The 27,028-nt window shown below is 50.9% G+C and overlaps 2 protein-coding genes across 4 annotated transcripts in view; one reads left to right on the top strand and one right to left on the bottom strand.

The window, feature by feature from the left end:
- ALDH5A1 (aldehyde dehydrogenase 5 family member A1) overlaps positions 1 to 26,053 on the bottom strand; it is a 32,649-nt gene extending 6,596 nt beyond the window's left edge. The window contains exons 1-8 of the mRNA XM_062185256.1: positions 25,737 to 26,053; positions 20,074 to 20,157; positions 19,303 to 19,473; positions 17,829 to 17,945; positions 14,764 to 14,907; positions 8,943 to 9,086; positions 6,228 to 6,386; positions 902 to 1,071 (exon numbers count right to left, since the gene is read on the bottom strand). Of these exons, the coding sequence (XP_062041240.1) occupies positions 902 to 1,071; positions 6,228 to 6,386; positions 8,943 to 9,086; positions 14,764 to 14,907; positions 17,829 to 17,945; positions 19,303 to 19,473; positions 20,074 to 20,157; positions 25,737 to 26,051 (1,304 nt within the window). The 5' untranslated portion in view covers positions 26,052 to 26,053. The remainder of the gene's footprint in view (positions 1 to 901; positions 1,072 to 6,227; positions 6,387 to 8,942; positions 9,087 to 14,763; positions 14,908 to 17,828; positions 17,946 to 19,302; positions 19,474 to 20,073; positions 20,158 to 25,736) is intronic.
- Positions 26,054 to 26,446: 393 nt separating this feature from the next.
- Positions 26,447 to 27,028, top strand: part of GPLD1 (glycosylphosphatidylinositol specific phospholipase D1) — a 62,437-nt gene continuing 61,855 nt past the window's right edge. For 2 of the 3 annotated variants that reach the window (XM_062185278.1, XM_062185274.1), the window contains exon 1: positions 26,852 to 26,989. The gene's annotated coding sequence lies outside the window, so the exon portion shown is untranslated. Of the gene's footprint in view, positions 26,655 to 26,851; positions 26,990 to 27,028 lie in introns of those variants that run through there. The other variant, XM_062185270.1, reaches the window with a different exon arrangement.

The raw sequence follows: 27,028 nt of genomic DNA on the forward strand, positions 1-27,028 counted from the left end.
TTTTAGGCCAAGGTTGCTAACAACTTAAGGGCCAGAGACAAGATCACAGGAAAATTACAAGACGCCCAAGGACTCCAAGAAGACAGCAAACGGCACGACCTATGCTGGAGGAGGCAGAGACAGGATGGTCCTTTAAAAAGTCTATGGAAAATAGAATTAACAGTTTATTTTGATGCAAAATATTTCAAAGTCATGTATCGTCTTTTCATAATACGCATCTGCCACAAACTTTTGGAAAACCCCACACGTGTGATTTCAAAATTTGCACCAAAATCAACTCTTTTCCCTGACCGGTTTGAAGTACCTTTGCAGTACAACAGAATAAACATATAAGGAAGGGACAAATATGCACAACAAAAGAAAGGAGAACTGCAAAGCAGGAAAAACCAACCAGAGAGATCAAAGATGCAAAAAACAGAGGCCTGCACTGTGGCGCAGCGGGTTAAGCCACCGCCTTCAGTGCTGGCATCCCATAGGGACGCTGGTTTGAGACCTGGCTGTTCCACTCATGATCCAGCTCTCTGCCATGGCCTAGGAAAGCGCTGAAAGATGGCCCAAGTGCTTAGGCCTCTGCACCCACGTGGGAGACCAGGAAGAAGATCTTGGCTCCTGGCTTTGGATTGGCCCAGCCCTGACCATTGTGGCCATTGGGGGAGTAAATCAGTGGATGGAAGATCTCTCTCTGTCCACTGTGATCTAAATAAGTGATTTTTAAAAATGCCATAAATTTAAAAAAATACCTTAAATTGAACTCTGCTTTTCTGTTAACTCAGCACGACTCTGCCTCTCTGACCTGCCCACTCTTCCCCACCCACCCCTCAAGACCGCACAAGACTTCCTGGCCAGTTGCCTGTTTCTTCCCTACGTTTTCGCCCGGCTCCTCCTGGCTGAGAGATCTTACTTGATAACTGGTGCCAGGGGCCCGAAAGTCTCTTCCCGGGAGCAGAGCATGTCCTGGGTAACGCTGCTGAGCAGAGTGGGCTCGAAGAAGTTTCTCCCCAGGTGGTGCCGCTTCCCACCTGTCACAATGGTGGCCCCCTTAGAAACTGCATCATTCACGTGTTTCTCCACCTGCATGACGAGAGAAAGATCACTTGGGAGGTGGGTTGAGGATGTCTGTCTGCAGGAAATTATGTTCGGTTTTCTTTTTAAGTAGGTTAAAGACAAGATGCCCTGGTTCCTTCTAGAGAGAACCACGCGGGCAGAGCTATATAGAGGTGATGAGAAGGCAGGTGCATGTACAGTGAGGGCTTCACCCCTGCCCTCTGACCCTCCTGCTGTCTGACCTTAGTTTGTGGTGAATGGTCTCACACTGTTGACCCCTTCCTCTGCGTGTTGCTCCCTTGTTTTCCTGGGATGTGCTTTCTTAGCACTTTGGGCTTAGTCCCAGTTTGTCGTCCTGGACTGTTCGGATATAGTCTCAAGTATAGTTATGCACCACTTAATGAAGTGTTCCAAGAAAGGCACTGTTCTTGTGTGAATATCCTAGTATGTACTTACACAAACCTAGATGGGATTGCCTAGGGCACAGCTGAAGTGTGTGTGTATGTGTGTGTGTGTGCGTGGTGTAGCCTACTGCTCCTAGGGCCTTGGTCAACAAAACACCACAAAATCGATGCAGCACGAGAGAAAAGGATGCAGTCCAGAGATGTGGTGAACACGATTCACACGAGGCTACCCCTGGCACCATAACACAGCATGCTATTTCACAAGTAGGCATCCACTCTCGAATTATGACAAAATTTGGGGCTGGCATTAGGTATAGCAATTAAGATGCAACTTGGGGGCCGGTGCCGTGGCACAGTAGGTTAATCCTCTCCCTGCAGCACCAGCATCCCATATGGGCGCCGGTTCTAGTCTTGGCTGCTCTTCTTCCAGTCCAGCTCTCTGCTATGGCCTGGGAAAGCAGTAGAAGATGGTCTAAGTCCTTGGACCCTTGCACCCGTGTGGGAGACCAGGAAGAAGCTCCAGGCTCCTGGCTTTGGATTAGTGGCCAACTGGGGAGTGAATCAACGGAAGGAAGACCTTTCTCTCTGTTTCTCCCTCTCACTGTCTGTAACTCTACCTGTCAAATAAATAAATAAAATCTTTTTTTAAAAAAAAGATGCAACTTGGGACATCCACATTCCAAACAGGAGTATCTTGGCTTGAGTCCCGGCTCCACTCCGATCCCAGCTTACTGCTAATGCACATTCCAGGGGCAGCAGGTAACGGTTCAGAGACTTGCGATCCTGCCACCCACACGGGAGATGCACACTGAATTCTGCACTCCTGGCTTCAGCCTGGCCCAGCCCTGGCTGTTGGAGAGCAAACCAGTGGATGGGAGATAGCTCTCAAATCAATAAAATAAGACTACACCATAAACCAGTCATTTGCCGTCGTTATCAAGGACTACAAACTGTACATAATTGTATGTGCTATACTTTATGTGTCTGGCAGCACGGTAGGTATGGTTACATCACATTCACACACTGCATTCTGGTGGCTATGTTTGGGTAGGCGACAGGTTTTCAGCTCCGTTTTTTTTGGTTTTTTTTTAAGGTAAAGGGTTTATTGTGGGAAACCCAACAGACCAGAGGGAAGGGGCAGAGAAGGAAAAAGAGGGAGAAGGAGGGCATAAGAGATTGAGAAAACAAGAGAAAGATCAAGAACTCCATTTTTTCTAGCAGCACCACCGTCGTACGTGCAATCCGCCATTAACAGAACTGTTGTTACTCAGTGCATGAGGTTGTTTTGAAGCTGCTGTGTTGAAGTGGCTTTATTTCTGAGTTCTCTTACACCGTGTATTGATGTCTTATCTTGTACTCTACCTGGTTGATAATTTCACAGAATTTTGCTATAAAATAATTTTCCCTCAGAACTCTGAGTGCTTCTCCACCTCTGTAGAGGAAAAGTCTGAGGGAAAAATGGACCTCACTCCTTGTGGGCAGCTCTGTCCTCTTCTGGAATCTTCCAAGGCCTTCTTTTATGTTCTGATGTACTGAAATTTTAGCAAAGTGTTTTTTTTTTCATCTTTGTACTTGATAATTTGTAAAGTCTTTCAAGCTGTACAACTCTCTTCCCCCTAGCTCTAGGACATTCCCACCTGTTGTTTATTTGACCTCATTTCCCTCCATCTTCTTTCCTTCTGCAGCTCCTACTCCTGAGGAGGTGGCCCCCATCACCCCAGGTTAACTCTCATTCTTTTGCATTTCTCTATGTTTTATCTGTATTTTGCTTCAAACGTCAGGAGACTGCCTCAATTTCACCCCCATCTGAATTTCTTGCACCTGCCCAGTATTTAACTCCTGCAGACGTAGTCCTGCTCGCACTGCCCCATCCTCACAGAACTAGTTTTCCGGAGCACGTGGGGGTTCTTGGGCAATCCCTCTCTGCTCCCTGATTCACCTGCTGCCCTCGGGGTCGCTGTGCCTGCTGCTCCTGCCCCTCCTCTCCTGTGCACATGGCTGAGCCTCTTTCCGATGGAAGGACGGGGTGACACATTGAGGTGGGTGTGGGGTGGCCTCTGCCATTTTCGGCTGTCCCCTGAATGAGGTTGCTCTGGCTCAGCAGCCCTTTCCCCAAAGGGCATGGCCAGGAGACTCCCACGCTTGCAGCGGGCGCCCTTCTGGGTGGGCTGCTGTATTTGTTCAGAACAACCCCCTCTGCTGTCCTGTGTGTACGGTGGTGGTGGGGAGGTGCTGTGGGAAGCCCCGGAAACAGTGCAGAAGCACAACCAGCCAGCCGTGTGTCTCCTCTTCTCCCTCTCTACCTCCTCCCCCTCCTCTGCACACCAGCCAGTTCTAGAAAGGCCCCATCATGACACTGCACAGGCTCCCTGGGCACGCCCACGTGCTCCCACTCTTCTGCCTCTCAGAAGCCCATCACCATCCGTGGAGCAGGGCGGTCCTCCTCCCTTCTGCCTCAGCTCAGTTTTCTAGAGGCTTCCAGAAGAGAGGCCAACACAGGCTTGGCCACATTCTGTCGTCTGGACTCGCCCTGTATGGGTCCATGCACCCCACATATGCAACAAATGCCCACCCGCTGGGGGTGGCTTGCTGTCAATTATATATATATGTAGCTAATGTTTTAAGCTTTATTTGGTAGGAAGACTTAGAGAGGGAGAGATAGAAAGAGGTCTGGCATTCACTGATTCACTACCCAAATTGCCACAGCTGCCAGGGATGGGATGGGCCTGGCTGAAACCAAAAGCCTGGAATTCCATCTGGGTCTCCCACATGCATGGCACACGCCCGAGTGCTGGGCCATCATCCACTGCTTTCCCAGGCACACTAGCAGACAGCTGGATCGGAAGTGGAGCAGCGGGGACTCGAACCAGCACTTTGATATGGATGCTGGTGTTGCAAGAGGGGGCTTAACCTGCTGTGCCACAAACACTGGTGCTGATTTATGCTTTTAAAATACTATTTAACTTAATAGGGGCTCACCTCTTGTCCCCAAATAGAATCTGGTCTGCCCTCCTCTTGTCATATTACATAGGAAATGCAGTGATGTTTGCTGGGATCCACTCCATGGCAGTGAGAACCTTAACAGATTGTTTAGAAACAAGATGTTTACCTAACTTCTCTCCACTACAATAGAAAACCTGCAAGTATGGGTGCTTGACAGTCCAGCACACACTGCCATCTAGAGGGGAATGTTTGCATTTCACTTTGGGTTTCCCGGCTTGGGGGCAGCAAAGCATCATCACGGTGGGGGGGGGGGGGGGGGACCTACCACAGGCAAATGAACAACCATCTCCTCGGAGGGAGCCCCAGCATCTGTGTCCATCACGGGCATGTGGGGGCTGAGTACCACCCTCTGGGACTTGAGCCACAGTTGGTTCGAACCCTAGTCATTCTCACTAAACAGGCAAGAACCCCGATCAGTCCCCAGGGATCAAAGTCATTTATAAAATGCGAACGGTGCCAACATGAACCTTGATGCGTTTTCTCTACCCAGAGGAGTCGGAGGTAATGCCAGACCTGGCCGCTTCCCCGTAGAAAGCTGACCCGCCTGCCCACGGGCTCCGCTGGCCACGGCCCCTGAGCGCGGAGGTCGGTCAGGCTGCTTCCCACCCAAGCACCTAAGCTACGTGAGGTAGCTCTTGTTGGTTTTAGTTCCTCAGGTTCACCCAGCGGCTGGCTGCATCTCCTTCCCTCTTTCCCACACATATTTTCCAGCTTCCAGGGTCTGCCCCATTCAAAGCATTCTGTCAAACCTCTTTCTATTTGTAGAAACTTACCTAGAGAACTTATGGGATGTTTGGTATTATTATTATTTTTTAAAGTTCTTTGTAAGAACTCTTAAAAAGATTTATTTCAAAAGCAGAGTAACAGAGAGAGACGTCTCCCCTAGTAGCAGCCTAGAGATAACTTCTTTATTCAACAGAGACCCTTCCCCAGCGGAGGAGCCCTCTGCCCTCCCAAGGCCTGACTCCGGCACCTGTGAGTTTCCATTTCCCTGCTGGGTTTCCTTTCCCACCCTTTGATTTTAGCTCCTGCAAAGAAGGGACCACATGCGGTATTTGTCTTTCTGTGTCTGGCTTACTTCACTCGACATAATATCCTCCAGTTTCAACCATTTTGCTGCAAATGATAGAACATCATTTTTACAGTTGAATAATATTCCATTGTGTGTGTATATATTTATCTGTTTATCCATTTGCTCATTGTGTGTATAAATTTATTATATATTATCTGATGATGGGCACTTCTGTTGAGTCCATATATTGTGAACAGTGCTGCTATAAATACAGTGGAACAGCTGTCTCTTTGATACAATTTTTGGGTGTATACCCAGTAGTGGGATTGCTGGATCATAGGAAAGTCTATCTCTTGTTTTTTAAGGAAATCTCCACACTGTTTTCCACCGTGGCTGCACTAATTCATATTCCCACCAACAGTGTATAAGTGTCCCCCTTTCTCCACATCCTCGCCCTGCTGGGTTGCTTCCATCAAGGATTCTTCCAGAAGGGCATTTTGTCATCCAGGGAAGAGTTATGACCGGCGCAGCTGCAAGTCCGAGAAGGGCCGGGCAAGCAGGGAGGGGCACTCGGGGCTGGAGGAGTCGATGACCAGACGGTGCCACTCAATTCACAGATTCGTAGAAACTCAGGCCCCTCACCCTGTCCAAGGTTTTTCTATTGCTTCCACAACAGCCTCACTAGGCAGCCTACCAAAGTGTTTGCTGCTTAAGTAAGTTTTTGATATCAAAGCAATGAAATTAACACAATACAATGAACTTACCTTTTCTACTGCTTTTTCATTGATTAGCGGGCCTTGCGTGGTTCCCTCCTCAAATCCATTCCCTACACGCAGAGTTTTCTTCATTGCTTCAGCAAATTTGTTCACAAAGGAATCATGAATCCCCCTCTGCACCAGGAATCGGTTTGAGCAAACGCAAGTCTGGACAGGAGGCAAAACAAACACACAGAGTCAGTTTCTCAGGAACCGTTGGCCCATCCAAGAGACAGGAGGCAGCCCCATGTCTCTGCAAAGATGCTTCCCCGGGCAGCTTGTCAGGAGGCCAAGCTGGCCCAAAGGGAGACACCCACTCCCTCTACAGCTGTTGTCCATTCGTGGTTTAACAAGTTAGCAAGTATGTGTGTGCAGAACAAACAAAAACACACCCAAGTTCCTACAAGTGGCTTCCATTACAATACAAACAGGAAGAAAAAATAGCCTGCAACTCTGCAAGGATCTCTGAGAGCAGAGGCTGGGGTGTGTGTGTGTGTGTGTGTGTGTATTTGTGTGTGTGTGAACTCGACGTCCTTTACCTGAAACCTTCCAGGTGTTGTGAGAATCTGACATTTCAATAATGGACACAGGACCCTTCCCGCATGCAGCCTGAATTACCAAAAAGACCCTTGCTTTTTCTTCTAATTATTTATAATTAGACCATGTATGAAGAAATTTTGAAATATAACCCATTATATATCACTTCTCGGCCTTTTGGCTAAGAACAAGTGTGAAATAGAACCCATTATGGGTAACCACTGATCGGTTTGCTGCTTGTCTTTTTTCTTAATCATGCTTTCCTGGCTGAAGCATGTCTGCACACTTTGTGCCCTGTGCATTTATTTCCTCCCCTCTTCCCTCCCTCCCTCCCTTTCTTCCTTAAAGATTTATTTATTTATTTGAAAGGCAGAATGACAGAGAGAGGTCTTCCATCCACTGGTTCACTCCCCAAACGACTGCAATAGCTGGGACTGGGCCAGCCCAGAGGCAGGAGCCCGGAACTCTCTTAGGGTCTCCCACTAGTGTGGCAGGGGTCAAGTGCTTGGCTCGTTTTCCACTCCCTTCCCAGCACATGAGGAAGAAGTGGAGCAGCTGGGACGCACACCTGCTCTCCCACATGGGATGCCAGCATCTCATGCAGCAGCGTCATCCACAGTGCCACAGTGCTGGTCCCCTTTCCTTGGCTTAAAGCAACAAATCTCCAGGCTGTGGCTTTACAGCATGCCACAGAAGGTTACAGATCCTGGCATTTTGTGTTTGTTAAAGGAACCATATCTGGGGCCGGCTGTGGCGCAGCAGGTTAATGCCCTGGCCTGAAGCACTGGTATCCCATATGGGCACTGGTTCGAGACCTGGCTGCTCTACTTCTATATCTGAAAAACCAAGCTTACTGAAGTTATATGAAAAGGAAAGAAATAATTACTAAAGGCCAAAATAAAGATGAAAACTATTTAATAGATTACACAACATTTCATTTTTCCCCACAACATAACCTTTCCATTTCTGGAATAAACACTGGAAATTTCTGAATAAAATACATACTGGAAATTTCTGGAAAGTGTTTAAATCACTTGTTGATGGTACTTTTAAGGCAAAGGGTTTTAAAATACTTCTTAAGTCATCAGGATTTTAGCAGCTTGGATAGGAACTGGGAGACCGGACTCTGGGCTGACAGCACCAGTACTCTGGCAGAGTTGGGACAACAGCCCATGCATGGTGACCAACCACTAGTCACTTGGTCTTTTGCAAGTTGCTGCTCATTTGTAAGATGCGAGGGATGCCTATGGTGACTTGGGAGGTCCCTACCAGATTGGCTACTCCACGGTTTGCTATGCAGACGTGAGCTCAGCTCCTCTCCCTTAGGACAGCTTGGACATGCGTGGTGCGCCCACTGCCGCCTGCTCAGACCTCGCCCAGCACTCTACTGGCCTGGGGTATGTCTCAAAGGCAGCCAGGTTTTGAATGTTTCTAAGCACCACCCTCAACACTTTCCCACCTTCTTGTCCTTAAAAGTCTGCGGACCTCACACCCTGGCTGTTCAGGGCTGCTTTGTGTCTGAGGAGAAAAGCCCAATGAGGGGAAATTATGAAAATAGTCATCCCTCTGTGCATCTCTGGATTCAACCAACCGCTGGTCAGAAATTGTTCCTTTCAAACTTCATCTGTTCTGAACATTACAGACATTTTGGTCCCTGTCAATATGGAATAAGCATGGCCTACGCAGAGTGTCCGTGGTGTTAGGTATTCTTAGCAATCCAGATGTGATTTACAACACCCAGGAGTATGTGCACAGGTTATATGACAATCCGAGTACTGTGCCATCCTCATAGGAGGAACTAGAGCGCCCCAGATTTTGGTATCTGAGGGTATTCTAGACCCAATCTCCTATGGAAACCAAGGGATGACCCTAGCCCAATCCAAAGTGTAGGGGAAATAAGAGGGGACAATGTGATGAAAAACTAATGCTGTTCTGGAAATTCTTCGATGCCACGGATTAGGTATCTTCCCTGTCTTGGGACTCTCCCAGCCTAGCATAGCCCCAAGCAAATATTCAGGCCTTTGCTGAATATTTGCTGAAAGAGTGAACAAATAAAGAATGAACAATGGATGGGGACCCACAAGTTTCCCTCCAAGAGATGAGTAAGGCAGTGGAGATAAAAGCCAGTGCTTTATGAAGTGTGTGTGTGCATATACCCAAGCCCTGCGAAAACCCCACAGGACTCACCTGTCCAGCATTCCTAAATTTTGAAGCCATGGCCCCTGCTACAGCCTGCTCCACGTTGGCGCTGTCAAACACAATGAAGGGAGCAAGGCCGCCCAGCTCCATGGAGACCCTCTTCACAGAGCTGGCTGCGTGGCGCAGGAGGATCTGTGGGCAGAGGAGGGAACCTGTGAGCACTGAACCAGCCGCCCGGATACCAACCTTCGTTTGAAACAAACGCCCGGGGCCAATGCTGTGGCGTAGTGGGTAAAGCTGCTGCCTGCAGTGCCGGCATCCCATATAGGTGCCAGTTCAAGACCCGGCTGCTCCATTTCTGATCCAGCTCTCTGCTATGGCCTGGGAAGGCAGTGGAAGATGGCCCAAGTCCTTGGGTCCCTGCACCTGCGTGGGAAACCCGGAAGAAGCTCCTGGTTCCTGGTTTCGGATTGGCGCAGCTCCAGCCGTTGCGGCCAGTTGGGGAGTGAACCAGCAGATGGAAGACCCCCCCCGCCCCCGCTGCCTTTCTTTTCTGTGTAACTGTGACTTTCAGGTAAAATAAATAAATCTTTAAAAAAAATGCCCAAGTGAAGCAAGAGGGTGTGCAGCACTATGTAGGGGTGATACTTTGCATTAAAAAAGGGAGAAATGAGAATATATATTCATATGATTATGGTCTTTGAAAAGTTAATAGAAAACAAATATTACATTGAATTTTTTTTTCTTTTTTCTTTTTTTTTTTTTTTTTTGGACAGGCAGAGTGGACAGTGAGAAAGAGAGAGAGAGACAGAGAGAAAGGTCTTCCTTTGCCGTTGGTTCACCCTCCAATGGCCGCCACGGCTGGTGCACTGCGGCCGGCGCACCGCACTGATCCGAAGCCAGGAGCCAGGTGCTTCTCCTGGTCTCCCGTGGGGTGCAGGGCCCAAGGACCTGGGCCATCCTCCACTGCACTCCCGGGCCACAGCAGAGAGCTGGCCTGGAAGAGGGGCAACTGGGACAGAATCCGGCACCCCGACCGGGACTAGAACCCGGTGTGCCGGTGCCGCTAGGTGGAGGATTAGCCTGTTGAGCCACGGTGCCGGCCTACATTGAATTTTGAATTCTAATTTCCATGGACTTTCTGAAGTTCACTTGTATTTGTTTGTAATGATGAAATCCTGAGAAGATAATAAGAAACTTTTTAAAAGCATTGACTTGACAGATGTGGGGGAGGGAGTCAGGGATGGGGTGAGGGTGACTTCTCAAGGCACACATGTTAACACGTTCACACGTGTTAATACTGGCCTGACTTCTGAACCATAGAAGTATACTTCCAATTCAAAAACATTATAGCACAGGCTTAAAAGCCACAAGGTAGAGATGAGGTAATAAAATCACCCAGAATCCCACCGCCCATAGCTCACCCCTGATCACAGGTTAAGGTGCATTTATCTGGAACTTGGCCACACAGGTTCACGTATACAGTTGCCCCTCCATGTCCCTAGGTTTGATCTCTGCAGTTTCAACCAACTGAAGATAGAACATATTTGAAAAAAAAATGCTTTTCTTGCTTGTTATTATTCCTAAATAATATGGTATAACATTTTAAATGGCAATAAGTATTGAAAGTCATTTAGGGATGATTTAAATTAGAACATGCATAGGTTGTACATAAATACTACACTATTTTATGTAAGAGGCCTGAACATATGTATATTTTGGTATCTACAGGGATCCTGGAACCAGACCCTCATGGATAAGGAGGGACAACTATAAGTATTTCTTTAACAAAAGCAAATGGGATTGTATGATTACAGTTTTTTTTTTTTTTTTTTTTTTTACAGATTTATTTTACTTGAAAGTCACAGTTACACAGAGAGAGGAGAAGCAGAGAGAGAGAGAGAGAGAGAGAGAGAGAGAGAGGTCTACCATCTGCTGGTTCACTCCCCAATTGGCCACAATGGCCGGAGCTGTGCCAATCCGAAGCCAGGAACCAGGAGCTTCTTCCAGGTCTCCCACATGGGTGCAGGGGCCCAAGGACTTGAGCCATCTTCCACTGCTTTCCCAGGCCACAGCAGAGAGCCAGATCAGAAGTGGAGCAGCCGGGACTCTAACCGGCGCCCATATGGGATGCCGGCGCTTCAGGCCAGGGTGTCAACCCATTGCGCCACAGTGCAGCCCCATGATTATAGTTTTATAACCTGCTTTTTCTTCCCACTTAACCATATGTCTGGAGTACTTCAACATGTTCATAACATTTTATACTTTGCTACTTTAGTGTAACACTATAATATGAAGATCCTCTCATGCTGGCACACATGTTTCTAGAACATTCTTGCATGGGCTGTTCTACAATTTATTCACCTAGCCCCTAGCTGTAGGACATTTAGATTGCTTTCAATTACTTGCCTTTAAAAACAACACTGCAATTATTCCTCCAGGGTAAGCTGGTAAAGTTGATGACTCAGTATACAGCTATAAGGCATTCACGGCCTAAGAAAGCTGCTTAGGGATGTCTAAATGCTTTATTACAGCACGGCAGGCCCTTGTCCAGGTGTGGCTGCTGATGGACCCACGTGAGATAGTTCAAGTTGAACAGACAGTATTCACAAGGCCAGGTTTGCTCTAGGAAAGCCACCCTCCTAAGCTACAGGTTTTGTAATAGGGTCCTGGGTAAAAACTCAGAACTGCTGGAAGTGGAGACTAAGCCAGCACTTCTCTGTATGCCCAGAGGTTAATATTCCAGGCATGAAGTAGCAGCCATGAGCTTCTCCATCAACATCACTATCCAACTAAGGAGTACACATTTTTTTTTTTTTTTTGGACAGGCAGAGTGGACAGTGAGAGAGACAGAGAGAAAGGTCTTCCTTTTGCCGTTGGTTCACCCTCCAATGGCCGCCGCGGTAGGCGCGCTGCGGCCGGCGCACCGCGCTGATCCGATGGCAGGAGCCAGGTGCTTCTCCTGGTCTCCCATGGGGTGCAGGGCCCAAGCACTTGGGCCATCTTCCACTGCACTCCCTGGCCATAGCAGAGAGCTGGCCTGGAAGAGGGGCAACCGGGACAGGATCGGTGCCCCGACCGGGACTAGAACCCGGTGTGCCGGCGCCGCAAGGCGGAGGATTAGCCTAGTGAGCCGCGGCGCCGGCCCAGGAGTACACATTTTAAGATGAAAAATATTTCTTCATTGGACTCAACATAGCTATTTAATTTTGCATTTTTAAAAAAAAATTATTTATTTATTTGAAAGGCAGAGTTACAGAGAGGCAGAGGCAGAGAGAGAGAGGTCTCCCATCTGCTGGTTCACTCCCCAGATGGCCGCAACGGCCGGAGCTGTGCTGATCGGAAGCCAGGAGCTTTTTCCAGGTCTCCCATGGGGGTACGAGGGCCCAAGGACTTGAGCCATCTTCTGCTTTCCCAGGCCATAGCAGAGAGCTGGATCAGAAGTGGAACCAGCGCCCATATGGGATGCCAGCACTGCAGGCAGCAGCTTTTACATGCTACGCCATGGCACCAGCCCCTCAATTTTGAATTTTTAAGAACTGTTATCTGCCACTGTCTTTTCCTGTACTTGCTTCCCTGTAAATAGATGCTTACTGTCCGGTCACTTGGTCTCACCTTCTCCATGGCATCTGTTCTCCCACCTTCACTTGCTCTGGGTCCTCGGACAGCACCCCCTACCTGCTCCATCTCTCCTTCCCCATGACCTGGGCTTGCCCTGGCTTTGGCTCCAGCTCTGCCTCATGACATCCTCAGAAGCTCAGCTTCCCAAGACAGAGTGTGGCTGGCCAGGCCCCCGTCTCCATGCATGGCCACTGTGGCAGGCCACTGGCCAGCCGAGGGACCCTTTCTCCCTCAAGTCAGATGCCCACTCTTGGAACAGTTCTCAGCTGGGGAAGAGGCGAGGCACTGTGTGCCGTAAAACACTGGACAGGGCCCCTCAGAGGGGCTGAGGGCGAGCGGGCACCTCCGAACCGGCTTCCTGCAGCTGAGAGGCAAGAAGCTGCAGCCCAGAGCAGGAGTGAGGCCGCCAGTTCTCGGTGACAATCAGCCTGGGAGAAGCCTGGGACAGGCAGGCTGCTTATTCCTCATCCCTTTGAGTCACTAGGCAAATCAGGGTCCTGGGTAAACAGGGGCAAGGCTGGGCCCGGCGGGCAGGTGCGCCATGGCTTCCTGGACCTGTCAGGCGATGCACCTGCGGAGGGAACCGGCATCGGCAACAACAGCCTGGCTGGCCTGGTGCAGCCTCCTGGGAATTTCTCTGGCAAAGATGCCCTGACGCTCTCCACCTGGCCGGCCCCCTCTTTTTCTCCAAATCCTTCATGGTCACGTTTTGAAGCCCTCTGGGTTAGTCTGCCGGGTAGGGGGTGGGGGCGTGGCAGTCTATGGCTCTTAAAGGTGCCTGTTTTGATAGGAGCCAGTGGCAGGATTCCAAAGCAGGAGATGGTGGCACGCAGCCAGGGTAATGGTGAGGAGTTAACAACAATGGCATTGCTCCTTCCTGCTTCCCACAGTTCCTCAAAGTGACCAGCGTCACACGGACTTTTAGATGAGATTTGTGTCACCTTCATCTGCTGTGTGTGTCCATGCACGTGTCTAGCACATGCCTAGGTGCAAGTGTATGTATGTGTATATGCACATACATACACAGGCTACCAGGAAAAAAGCGTACCATCCAGGGAGAAGCCCCTTAAACAGAAACGTTTTGTTCTTTTTCTATTCTGAACATTTTTGAAAAATATTTATTTAATTTTATTGGTAAGGTAGAGAGAGAGCTATCTCCCGTCTGCTGGTTCACTCTCCACATACCTGCTGGGGCTGGGCCAGGCACCTGACACCCAGGGACCCACGTCTCTGTGAGCCATTCCTGGTGCCTCCCAGGGGGAGCATGAGCAGGAAGCTGGAGTAGAGAGCTGAGCCAGGAACTAGAACCCATGCACTCCAGTATCCCAAGCGGCATCTTAACCACTACCCTAAACACCCACGCCTCTTTGAATTATAAAAAGATAAGTAAAAATCTACCCACAGAAACATAATCATGTTTTAAGGGTAGAACTTTTCAACATTGAAGACAAAAAACCAGACCTTCCAATTTCGGCATCTTTATAGTAAACACATTTTTGTTCAATTCTAAGACACCCATTTCAACATCAAGCATGTGTTCCTAGAAGCTCAAAGTTTAGGTTATGAAATACGCAGTCCAGTATTGTAGAAATATCTATGCAATGAACAGCTTTCAGCAACTTCAGGCACAAGAAATGGTGGGGAAAGAGGGGCCAGTACAGTGGGGTAGGGGGTTAAGCTGCTGCCTACAGCACCAGCATCCCACATGGGCACTGGTTCGAGTCCTGGCTGCTCCACTTCCAGTACAGCCCCCTGCTTATGCACCTGGGGAAGCAGTGAAAGGTGGCTCAAGAGCTTGGGCTCCTGTACCCACGCAGGAGACCCAGATGAGGCTCCTGACTCCTGATTTTGGTCTGGCCCAGCCCCAGCCATTGTGGCCATTTGGGGAGTGAATCAGCAGATCAACAGATGGATGTTTCTCTCTCTCTCTCTCTCTCTCTCTGTGTGTGTGTGTGTGTGTGTGTGTGTAACTCTGCCTTTCAAATAAATAAACCTTTAGTAAAATAAAATGGGAACACAGTGAGACCCTCACTGCCCAGCCCCCTCGGTATGGTCAGGCAGGAATCCAGGTGATGTCTCCTAGGGAACGCCACCCAACACGTCACCAGATGAGCTGACAATTCTCTGACAGTTACTCAACACTCCAGGAATCGTTCTACACTGGTGCGGGAGATGAGACAGTGTTCTCCTACTGTATGGAGAGGAACTATAGAACGACATTGATTTTCGTTGAGACTTAGCTGCGTACCTTTCCCGTGGCGGTCGAGCCAGTAAAGGAGATTTTGGACACCAGAGGGTCGGTGCAAAGAACTTCCCCCACTTCCTTGGCCTTATTCCGAGAGCAGGGAATGACGTTGTACACACCTGCAGGAATTCCCGCCTGGTTTGCAAGCTAGAAAGAGAAACAGCCAACACACGGCCGCAAATCACCGGACTGAGAAAAACAAGAGAAACAGATGTTTAGTTCACAATGTGATGGGAAAACATAAATCAATGGTGACAGGAGAAGAGTACAGTTGTAACTAAAGTAAGATTCTTATTAGTGCCAAGGTGATCTAGTGTGTTGTTGCACAGCATTAAAATATCTTAGAGTTCCAATGCCACCTTCTGTTCAAAAAAAAGGAAAAAAAGCAAAAAGCACCAAAACATTGGATTTCTTTCCCAAACGAGTCAGAGGAGGTTCCAAGAACAGTCATCCGATTGACCTGTGGACCTGAAAGAATATTTAGTGAGCACCTACTATGCACAGGGCAACAGGGCAAAGCTTCGCATGGCTCTTCCCAGTGTGCTTAGGGAAGGGAGGTGTGGAAGACAGAACCCAGCAGAGTGACACAGCCAGCCACCCCCAGCTGCCTGTGCTGGAACCCAGAGCTCCTTCCTGGGGGGATACTCTTTGGATCTCCTGGGTGATGCTCATGTCTGAATGCCATTAACACATTCCATAGAGCTGATGGGGATTCTTGAAGGTGGCGGTGGTCACACTCTTTGAGTCTCCCTCCTCGTAGAAACAGAAATTAAAGAGCAAACCCGAAATAGCAGTGACGACTGCAAGACGCTAATAACAAACACGGACACAACCAGATGACAAGGTACCTCCACAGCCACAAGTCACAAGTGGGTGGGCCTACACCCCCTACAGGAATGGGACCTGTGTGCCCGCCAGCAAGGCAGTAACATGGGGCTGATAACATGGAACCCCCTCCTCCCCGCTCCGAGCCCACAGGTGTTCAAGGACCTGATAACAGAGAACGCCAAACAGCCCACAGGTGTGCCTGCACCCAATTAACAGCACAGACAAGAGCGGCTGTAAGTGGGAGGCGAGGCTGACCCAGCTGAACGCCGGGAGGGAGTGGAGCCAGGCCATGTGTGTTCCAGGCGAGTCACCTCCTGGAGCACCCCACACAAGAAAGCTCGAGAAACTCCCGTGAAGGGGAGGAGCTGCCTCTCCCTGTCTCCTTCCAAGGGCTCAGGAAACCTGACTTCCTGTGGAAATAAGCCTACCACTCACAAGAACACTTGAGGCCAGGTTCCGCACAAAGTGGTTAAAATAAGGGGCAGGGCCGGCGCCGTGGCTTAACAGGCTAATCCTCCGCCTTGCGGCGCCGGCACACCGGGTTCTAGTCCCGGTCGGGGCGCCGGATTCTACCCCGGTTGCCCCTCTTCCAGGCCAGCTCTCTGCTATGGCCCGGGAGTGCAGTGGAGGATGGCCCAAGTCCTTGGGCCCTGCACCCGCATGGGAGACCAGGGGAAGCACCTGGCTCCTGGTTTCGGATCAGCAAGATGCAATGGCCACAGCGGCCAATGGAGGGTGAACCAACGGCAAAAAGGAAGACCTTTCTCTCTCTCTCTCTCTCTCTCTCTCTCTCACTATCCACTCTACCTGTCCAAAAAAAAAAAAAAAAAAAAAATAAGGGGCAGAATTGTATCCCTGTAGGTAACAAAGCCCATCAGAAAGGTGTGCCCACAGAGCAGGCCCAAGCCGCACCTCAGTATCTCAACACGAGACAGGATGGGGAGAGCATCGCACCCAGCCACACAGGAACAGAACACATCAGCGTGACAGAAGTTTAGAAAAGACGTGAGGGGACACAGGAAAGAGAAAGAAAAGGAAAAAGTCGCTTCAGGAACACACAACATACAGAACCTTAAGGAAAAATTGAGGCGAAAAGGAAGATCATCTCAAACGTTAGAGCCGAGATGGGAAGAATGCAAAAACCAAATGACACAAAGGGTTCAATTCAATGATGCAAGACTTCCTGAGGAGGAAAACCAAACCCAGGCTGAAGAGCAAATCCTGGGAACTTTCTGTAGATTTAAAAAAAAACAAGGATTGAAAATACACATTGAACAGGTTCACTGCATCTCTGCCGCATTGGCCAAAGCAGTCATCGCAAAGTCATTGTTCCGGTTCTATTGCGAGGCCTATTTTTATCTTATAGATTTTATTTATTTATTTGGAAGATAGTTACAGACGGAGAGGGAGAGAGACAGAGAGAGAGGTCTTCCATCTGCTGGTTCACCCCTGAAATGGCCACAATGGCCGGAGCTGGGCCGATGTGAAGCCAGGAGCCAGGAGCTTCCTCTGGGTCTCCCACGCCGGTGCAGAGGCCCAAGCACTTGGCCCATCTTCTACTGCTTTCCCAGACCATAGCAGAGAGCTGGATTGGAAGAGGAGCAACCGGAACTAGAATCAGCATCCTTATGGGATGATATCCAGACAGAGGATTTAACCTGCTGAGCCACGGTGCCGGCCATTAGGGCTATTCTTTACAGCTAGAGGGAAAAAGTCACTCCCCAGTGTCCAGGCAAAAAAAAACAACAAAAAACAAAAAACAAAAAAAATACAAAAAAACAAAAAAAACAAAAAACAAAACAAAACAAAAAAAACAAAAACGAAGTTGACTTATAAAGGAAAGAAATGTAGGTTTTTTCAAAAGCAAGAAGTAGGGGCTGGGGAAGCAGCAGAAAATGGGCCAAGTACTTGGGTCCCTGCACTCACAAGGGAGACCTGGAAGAAGCTCCTGGCTTTGGCCTGGCCCAGCCCTGGCTGCTGCAGCCATTTGGGGACTGAACCAGCGGGTGGAAGATCTCTCTGTCTCTCCCTCTCTCTGTCTGTAACTCTGCCTCTAAAATAAATAAAATCTTTTTTTTAAAATCCCCCATTCATTTTTTCCCCCTAAATAGAGCAAGATTATAACATAACACCACGGAGCACGAGATGCCAGCCAAGAAGGAGGTCCCAGAATTGCTTCTGCTTTGGATTAAAAATCACGGAGTTTGTTGGCTCTGCAGCTCCAGGGGAGAGAGGCTCACCTCGGCCAGGGCCAGGGCAGAGAAGGGCGTGTCCTCGGCAGGTTTCACCACCACGGTGCAGCCAGCTGCCAGGGCGGCCCCCACCTTGCGGGTGATCATGGCGCTGGGGAAGTTCCACTGGGGTCAGAAGAGAGAGAAAGTGTGTAAGGGAAGGACTGCCTCACTGGTCCCCAGGGTGTCAGGTCAAAAAGTCAGTCAACAACCCCCCTTGCATAAGCTGGGCTCCACTGACCAGGTGAGCTCTCAGAACACCTGCCTCTGCCAGCTGGCGGAACTGGGGAGATAAAGGCCCATGGCGACAGGAAACATGTTTGGGGCAAACACGGTGCATCAGCCTTAGGACAAGGGTCAGCCAGAGAGTGTTTTCGGCTTTGTGAGAGGCGTGGCGACCACCACAACTACTGAACCTTGCAGTTGTGTTGTGAGAGCTGACGTGGACAGGAGGTCCACAAGTGGGCTCCTGGGAGGAAACATTAGCAAAGACAAGAAATAGCAGATGACGGACAACTTCCCTCTACGTCCACGTTTATAGTTATCTATAGGTACCCACGTATCTGTCACAGGAGTATTTTATCTTTGATCCATAAACACTTGCATAGCGCTTGTTTTGTGTCATACATTGTTTTAAGCATGTTAAAAATTATAACGAATACTGTTTTCTCTCCAGATCGTAAAAATCTTTTGCCTTAAAATTATAACTAAATGGTTCTCACAATTCAGCAAGGTTCGTATTATCCTCAATTACAGGTTTGGGGGACTGGAGGTGGCACAGTGAAATCATTTGCCGGAGGCCACACAACCCATAAACAGTGAATTTTGAGTCAAAACCAGCAAGTCTAGGCAGTGTGTGTGTGGGGGGGAAGGGGGCGTGGATTCCACCTGTTAGGACGCACAGTGGGAAGCATGCCCTTGAGCCCCACCGGCAGAGATGGGAGGGAGTGAATATGGGACCCAGGAGTGCCAGTCACTGAGAGACACTGGGTGCCCACAAGTACACTACAGCCCCGTGCAGGCACACCCAACGTCTTATTTCTCAGCCTTTCGACTTCTAGAACCTGGCCCAGTGACCAATGCGTTTGCAGCTGCTGCGAACCATAAATTAAGGATAAATTTTCCCTAAACTATGATGCATTTAACAGAACACATCCTCATATCTGAAGTCTTTTGAAAATGATAAATATCAGATCTTTTCAGCGGTGCTTGGCAGGCCTGGGAAGAGGTCCCTGTGCCAAGTCACAAAAGCCCCTGGCTGGCTTCTGGGGGCCACCTGCCTCCAGGGCGCCAGCAAACACAAACACCCACTTACCACGCCACACCCAGCACTGTCTCAGACAGCTCCCGAGAGGGACCAGGAAACCCAGGACAGGTGACAAGCCTAACAGGGTGAGTACACCTGCCCACGACGAAGATGTTGGTCCTGCCTGTCTACGCAACCTCCTACCCTGGGATCTCACAGCTCCTGCCAGGCACGTACCGGCGTGATGACCGTGGCCACACCTATGGGCTGCTTGAGGACCAGGGCCCGCCTCCCCTTGGTGGGAGTAGCGATGATGTCGCCATAAATGCGCCGGGCTTCCTCAGAAAACCACTCCAGGAAATGGGCCGAGTAGAGAATTTCTCCCTGCGCCTCCTTCAGTGGCTTCCCCTACATGAAAGCAGAAAAAGCATTATTACCACCTGCCGCTAGGAGCCGGGCTGGGCTGGGCTGGGCTGGGCTCTACAGTGTTCACAGCCGCAAGGAGACGTGCAAAGTCTCTCTCGGTAAAACCCACGGGGCTGCCGGGCAGTTTCTAACTTGGACGTGGGACTAGGAAGGCAGAATCGAGAGACAGCGTGGCTGTGCCACCAGAGCCACAGGTGTCTGGTGCACTCGCAGCATGTTCACAAATCCGGGGGCGATGTCTACAACTGCATCTTCCAGTTGTTTTCCCTTCCTTCTGATCTCTCCCAAAGGTGACCACGGTGTCAAATAATTTCTTACACCGGTCGAGGAATAGTTGATACATTAAAAAAAATCACAAGAGCAACATTTTTTAAAAAAGGCACATGTGAAAAAAAAACGATGAAAAAGCAGTGTTCCTACGGTTCCAAATGCAATCTATGTTTGCATGTCACTAAAGGATTCACGAGAACATCAAACTTGGGAGAATGTGAGTGCCCGGCACCAGTGACTGGTGTCAGATCCCAGGACAAGGAAGGGCAGCTCCCAGTGGCTCTCGGTCGCCAGCCGGGATCTTACACTTACGCTCTCAGCAGTGATGACTTTGGCAAGGTCGTCCTTATTTCGTATCATTAAATCGTACCAGTTCCGAAGGAGCACACTCCTCTCCTGAAAAAGAAGGCAGGCAGGTGGGCAATAAAGCACAGACTGGGAGGGCCGGCCAGCTGCAGCCTGCTACCTTACTCGCCCTGTGGTCCCGTTCTTGGCTATGTTCAGGGGTCAGCGTAACTGACAAAACACAGGGGTCATTGCCAAGGCAGCTACGGGCGCTACTCAAAACTTATGATCTACAGCAGGCAAAATTTTAACTTGATCATTTTGTATGGCCCATGAATGATGCTGTAAATATCCAAGGGACCCTTGGCAGAAACAAAAGATTCCCCACCCTGAGCAATGGGATGCCCAGAGAGCTCACCGAACATCACTTCTGGGTGTGTGTGTGACCGTGCCTCTGGGAGATTTGCCTTTGAACCAGGGGGCTGAGTAAGGCAGATCCACCCTCACCCACGTGTGTAGGCTTTGGCCAATCCGCTGAGGGCCTGAATAGAGGGACAAGGCTGCGGAAGGGCGAATTTGCCCCATATGTGAGCTGAAACGCCCATCTCTCCCGACCTTGAACCTCAGGCCTCAGACGCTGGCACCCCTGGCTCTGGGGCTTACAGACGTGGACTAGGGCTCCTCTACCTCCAGCTTTCCTGGGCTGCTTGCAGACAGCGGCCTGTGGGACCTCTCAGCTCCTGTTGTCGTGTGGGGCAATGGCACAGTAAATCGCTTCCTATATATTTACGCACAAAGCTGCTTCTACATGTTTGTGGAAAAATGGAATTAAAACATGTTTATTTTGGTACCAAACATTTTTTTAAGACTTATTTGAAAGGCAGAGATGGAGAGATGGAGAGATGGAGAGAGAGAGATGGAGAGAGAGAGAGAGAGAGAGAGAGAGAGAAATATATAGAGAGGTCTTCCACCTGCAGGCCCTCTCCCCAGATGGGGCTAGGGCTGGGCCAGGCCAAAGTCAGGACCAAGGGGCTTCTTCTGGGTCTTCCACATGGGTGCAAGGGCCCAAGCACTTGGGCCATCTTCTACTGCTTTCCTAGGTGCATGAGCAGGGAGCTGGATTGGAAGTGGAGCAGATGAGACTCAAACAGGCACCCGTGTGGGATGCCAGCATTGCAAGGCAACAGCTTAACTCATTATGGCACAGCACTAGCCCCACTAAAATTGTTTTAAATCCGTGTAGCTTCTTATGGTAGGCGTCAGCTTCTCTTAAAGCAATATTCCTCCAGTAAGTACACCTGTTTACCCCTGCTCAGTGCACTGTCAGAGAAGAACCCGACAACCGCAGGCCAGCGTCCTGGGGGTTATCCTGTGTGCGGGAGGAAACACTGGAATCCAGAGAAACAAATACGAGAGGACTTCCAAGGAAAACTAGAATTAAAAGATAAGTCCATTTTGGTGCCCCCAAATTTGAAAACTTGCAGGTTTTTCCTAATACACATTTTCCGTGAACTTCTGAAGACCCCCTCACGTGTGCACACAGGGTCTGCTCCACACTGAGCCTGAGAAAGGAGAGAGAACCATGAGACAGCATGGGATCTGTGAGAAGCAGCAGTAGATTCTGCCTGTGGCAGGCAACACAGGTCCCAGCTGAACACAGACATCAGGGGAAGCCGGAAATTGCCCGAGTATGCAAAGTACAAGTTGGGCTTCTGAGAGCAGACTTGTCCCATCAAGAAATTTCGACAGAGACAGACGCATGCAGTGAGGGAGACAATGTGAGGAGACACCCGGAGCAGACGTGCTCACAAGCCAAGACCCTGCCCCCCCGGCCTCAGGCTGAGGCTTTCCGTTCCGGGTTTAGCCTCCTGATCTGAGACAATCATTTCTGTGGCTTCAGCCACCAAGTTTGCAGCGTTTTGTACTGTGCTGTAGAAAACGCAATAGAGGCTCCGACTGACAATGGGTTACGTCCTGATAAATCCACTGCAAGTGGGAAACCCTAAGTGGGGCCGGGGCTGTGGTGCAGCAGGTTAAGCCTTCGCCTGCAGTGCGGGCATCCCATATGAGTGCCGGTTCGAGTCCCAGCTGCTTCACTTCCCATCCAGCTCCCTGCTAATGCACCTGAAAAAGCAGCAGAGGATGACCCAAGTCCTGCACCCACATGGGAGACCCGGAAGAAGCTCCTGGCTCCTGGCTCCTGGCTTCAGCCTGGCCCAGCCCCAGCTGTTGTGCCTATTTGGGGAGTGAACCAGCAGATGGAAGACCTTCCTCTCTGTTTCTCTTTCTCCTCTCTTTGTATCTCTGCCTTTCAAATAAATAAATCTTTTAAAAAATATATCATACATGGAAAACGCACTGAAGGCAGCTGCCCTCCTGTGTGTCCCAGCTCAGGAGCACCAGCACTGCAGAGCGGCTGTGGATTCCCTGCAGGGCCACGGGGCTGCCCGGAAGCCGCACTGCCCAGTGTCACCAGACAGGGTCAGAGCACACAGGAGCAGGGCGGGAAAGAGCCCACTTCCAAGGATGGCTTCTGCTGAACGTGTACCCCTCCCATACCCTGCACAGCCTGGGTGAGGGCTATGGATGTGCACGACACTCAGGGTTCGCAGAGGCAGACAGCGACAGAGTTACGCAGCCCCCAACCCAGCTCCCCGATGTGGCCAGCGGAGAAGGCTGGAGGGTGACCAGCAGGCCTCCCTCTGCCAGCTCCACCCCGGCGCCCCGGCCACAGCATGAATCAGAAGTCTACTTCCTAGGGCCATTGGAAGGACTCAATAAAGCACATGTGCAGTGCCAAGGGTGGTACGTAGCCGTGGAGGGGACAGTAATGGCCTTCAAAGATGACCACACCCGGACCGCTGCACCATGACTGTGTTACTGTGCTGGCAAAGGGATGAAGTTAGGCTCTTGAGGTTGGAACGTTATTGTCAATGAGGCCTACCCTGATAAGGCCTGCTGGTGTCCCCAACCCAAGGACCCCCAGAACTTCAGAATGTGACTGTATTTATAAAAAAAAGTTCTTACTAATTTTTTTTTGTTCTAGTTAATACTATTGGTTGAACTCTGTAATTAACACACAATTATTCTTAGGTGTTTAAATTTAACTGAAAAGTGATCCCTGTTAAATAGAAGAGTGGGAATAAGAGAGGGAGGAGATGTACAATTTGGGACATGCTCAATCGGACTTGCCCCAAATGGTGGAGTTAGAAATGTGCCAGGAGATTCCAATACAATCCCATCAAGGTGGCATGTACCAATGCCATCTCACTAGTCCAAGTGATCAATTTCAGTTCACAATTGATCATACTGATAGGTCTAAGAGTCAAAGGGATCACACAAACAAGACTAGTGTCTGCGAATACTAACTGATAGAATAAAAAAGGGAGAGAACGATCCAACATGGGAAGCGGGATACACAGCAGACTCATAGAACGGCAGATGTCCTAAACAGCACTCTGGCCTCAGAATCAGCCCTTAAGGCATTTGGATCCGGCTGAAAAGCCCATGAGAGTATTTTAGGCATGGAAAGCCAAGACACTCTGGCAACAACAACAACAACAATAAAAACCTAAATGAAAGATCTCTGCGAGTGAGATCCCAGTAGAAAGAACGGGCTATCAAAGAAGGAGGTACCTTTCTCTGAAGGGAGGAGAGAACTTCCACTTTGACTATGACCTTGTCTAAATAAGATCGAAGTCGGCGAACTCAAAAGGCTTCCATAGCCTTGGCAACTCATGACTAGAGCTTAGGGAGATTACTGACGCCATAAACAAGAGTGTCAAATTGTTAAATCAACAACAGGAGTCACTGTGTACTTACTCCTCATGTAGGATCTCTGTCCTTAATGGGTTGTCCAATGTGAATTAATGCTATAACTAGTACTCAAACAGTACTTTACACTTTGTGTTTCTGTGTGGGTGCAAACTGATGAAATCTTTACTTAATATATACTAAATTGATCTTCTGTATATAAAGATAATTGAAAATGAATCTTGATGTGAATGGAAGGGGAGAGGGAACGGGAGAGGAAAGGGGTACGAGTGGGAAGGAAGTTATGGGGGGGGGAAGCCACTGTAATCCATAAGCTGTACTTTGGAAATTTATATTTACTAAATGAAAGTTTTTTTAAAAAAGGTTCTTAAAAGAGGTAATTAAGGGGTCAGTGCTGTGGCACGTCAGGTTAAAGCCCCAGTCTGCACTGCCAGCATCCCATATGGGCCCCAGTTCGAGTCCTGGCTGCTCTACTTCTGATCCAGCTCCCTGCTAATGCGCCGGGGAAAGCAGCAGAGGACAGCCCAAAAAGAAGCTCATGGCTCTTGGTTTTGGATCAGCTCAGCGCTGGCCATTGCGGCCATTTAGGGAACAAACCAGCGGATGAAAGACCTCCCTCTTTCAACTCTTTCAAATAAATAAATATTAAAAAAGAGGTAATTAAATTCAAATGAGGTCATTTGGGGTGCACTAATCCAATACAACTATCTTCATAAGAAAAGGCAATTAAAGGGCTGGGCATTGGCACAACGGTTAAGAAACTACTTAGGATGCCAGCATCCCTTAGCAGAGTGATTGGGTTCAAGTTCTGCCTCTCCAGCTTCCGGCTGAGCGCATGCTGGGAAGCAGCAGGTGACAGCTCAAGTAGTTGGGCCTCTGGCACCCATGTGGGAGACCTACCCTGAGTTCCTGACTCCCAGCTTCGGCCTGACCCGGCTCCAGATGTTGCAGCCTCCAGAAATGCGGAACAGTGACAGCTGGAGCCGCAGCAGCCTGCAGGACTGTGGCGGCAGTCCTAGCTGAGCAAGCACCCAGCCATACCCTGTATGCCGCACCTGGCCCCTTCCCTGCGGGCCCACCCTCTCCCCTAGCTTCTACTTCTTCCCGTCTTCTTGGCATCCATCCCTCTGACACACCGATTTGCTTAGGTACTGCGCATATGTTTGTAGTTTGGATCTCTGCTCTGTCTCCCAGCCCCACGTGAGCTCCCAAAGGGCAGAATCTTTGCTGTCCAAACTGATGTATCCAAGGCACCCCCAACAGGGCAGGGCACATGGGCAGGTGCTCCCTGAACAGCTGAGGGGTGAAGGGAGGCCAGGACTCTGGGACTTGTCCTTTGACTGGTAGGGCAGGAAAGGACTTCGCTGGGTTGACTCTAGGTATTATATTAATGAATGAGGGAGGAAGAAAATGTCTCCAGTAGTTTTATTCTTACTCATCCTCCCACTCTGATGGCGCCTACAACCGCCCCAATTCTCTAGCATTCGCTGTCAGGAAATGGCATCTTTTATCCCTTCAGGTGGGGGAAAGCCTGGAGGAGGACAGTCCAGGATTTGTCCCACTCCCTCCCCCCCCCCCGGGAAGCCCGCATGCTGCGCGCGCTCCCTCCCCCGGCCACCGCAGCCTGCACGCGCACACGCGCACACGCGCACACGCAGCTCACTACTGCGCCCCCTGCTGGACAGTGCCCACCAGGAGACTGAGGGCCGGCCGTGTCCCCGGCGCCCGGCACAGGCTGGGCACCGAGGCGTGCGCCAAACGTCTGTGTCGATCGTCTCCTGCCTTGCGTGGGGCTCCGCCTTTCTGGGAACTGGGGCGAACAGGGGGCACCAGGCGGCTGGTTTCGCTCTGGGGCAAAGCTCCCTCTGTTCCCGGCCCGGCCGGCCCTTGCCCGCTCCCCCGGCGCGCGCTCTCACCTTGGCCGAGACCCCCCTCCAGCTGCGGAAAGCCTCGTAGGCGGCGCGCACCGCGGCGCGGGCCTCGGGCACCCCGCAGTCGGCCACCGAGCCGAGCGCGGCGCCGCTGGCAGGGTCGTGCACCGGGAAGGTGGCGGCGGCCGGGAGCCAGCGGCCGCCCACGAAGCTGTCGGTACGCAGCAGCCCGGCGGAGAGGCCGGCCAGCCCCCGGGCGTAGCCGCGGAGCTGCAGCAAACTGGCCACGGGCCGCCGGCAGCAGGCGCGGGGGCGGAGGCGCGGGGCCCCGCGGCACCGCAGCCAGGAGCAGGTCGTCATGGTGCGGGCAGCGGCGGCGGCAGGAGACCGGCAGGCGGGTGCGCGCCCGGGAGCGCGGGCGCCGGGGAGGCGGGGATGCTGAGCAGCGCCCTCTTCCCGCCCCTAGCGAGCTGCACCGGGGCGCCCAAGCGCTGCGCGCAGGCTGGGGCCGGGGTGGGGGAGGCTCTTTGCAAGGTGCACCTCGCTCCCCGGCGGCAGCTGCTCCCGGGCGCCCGTTGGCCGCAGGGTCTGTGTGCGGCCGGCAGAGGCGTCCCGAGGCGCCAGGGCGGCCGGCGCTCTTCTGGGCTTGTGTCTGGTCCTCTCCGTACGTCTGGGGGCCGGGCGGGTACTGATGAATAGAGGCGCCCTTGGAGACAGATCCCGGATCCGAACTCAGACCCCGGTGCCTGCAAGCTGCGGGCCCCTCGGCGGATCACTTAGCCTCAGTCCTCGCACGTGCAGAATGGAGCCATTCCTGCCCCCCGAGGGTGCTGCGCCATGAGTCTGGATGCTCAGGGCAGTGTCTGCGTTCAGTTCTGTACCGTGCGTGTTCACAGTCGGACCGGCCGGCCGCGGTCGAGCCTCGAGTAACCGGAACCTATGGTCCAAGCGGAGTCGACCCAGGTATGAGGCTCGAGCGTTCTGTGATGACCACTGCGCCACGTCCCCCGTGCGTTCGAAGGTTAGACCGCGGCTGCCACTCGGGAAGCAGCGAGGCGGCTTCCAGGATGAGGGGGATGGAAGCGAACGCTGAGCGCCTACGTCAGAAGCCCAGCCCCATGCCCTGGTCAGTCGTAGCTGGCAGTCTCGGAGCCGAGTGTCCTGCTGGCTTCTCCGAGCGCCAGAGCCCGTCCTCTGTTTCTACGACATCCTTGCAAAAACGCCGAAGCAGTAATTTCCCACTTGGCAGCGTCTTGTGCTGAGTCCGAGCCGCTCAGCTTTGGGGCCGGTCCTATCTGGTGGGTAGCAGTGGTAACAGCAGGATTTAGTCTTTTGGG

This window comes from Lepus europaeus, chromosome 3 (genome assembly GCF_033115175.1).
Source record: "Lepus europaeus isolate LE1 chromosome 3, mLepTim1.pri, whole genome shotgun sequence".
Lineage (NCBI taxonomy): Eukaryota > Metazoa > Chordata > Mammalia > Lagomorpha > Leporidae > Lepus > Lepus europaeus.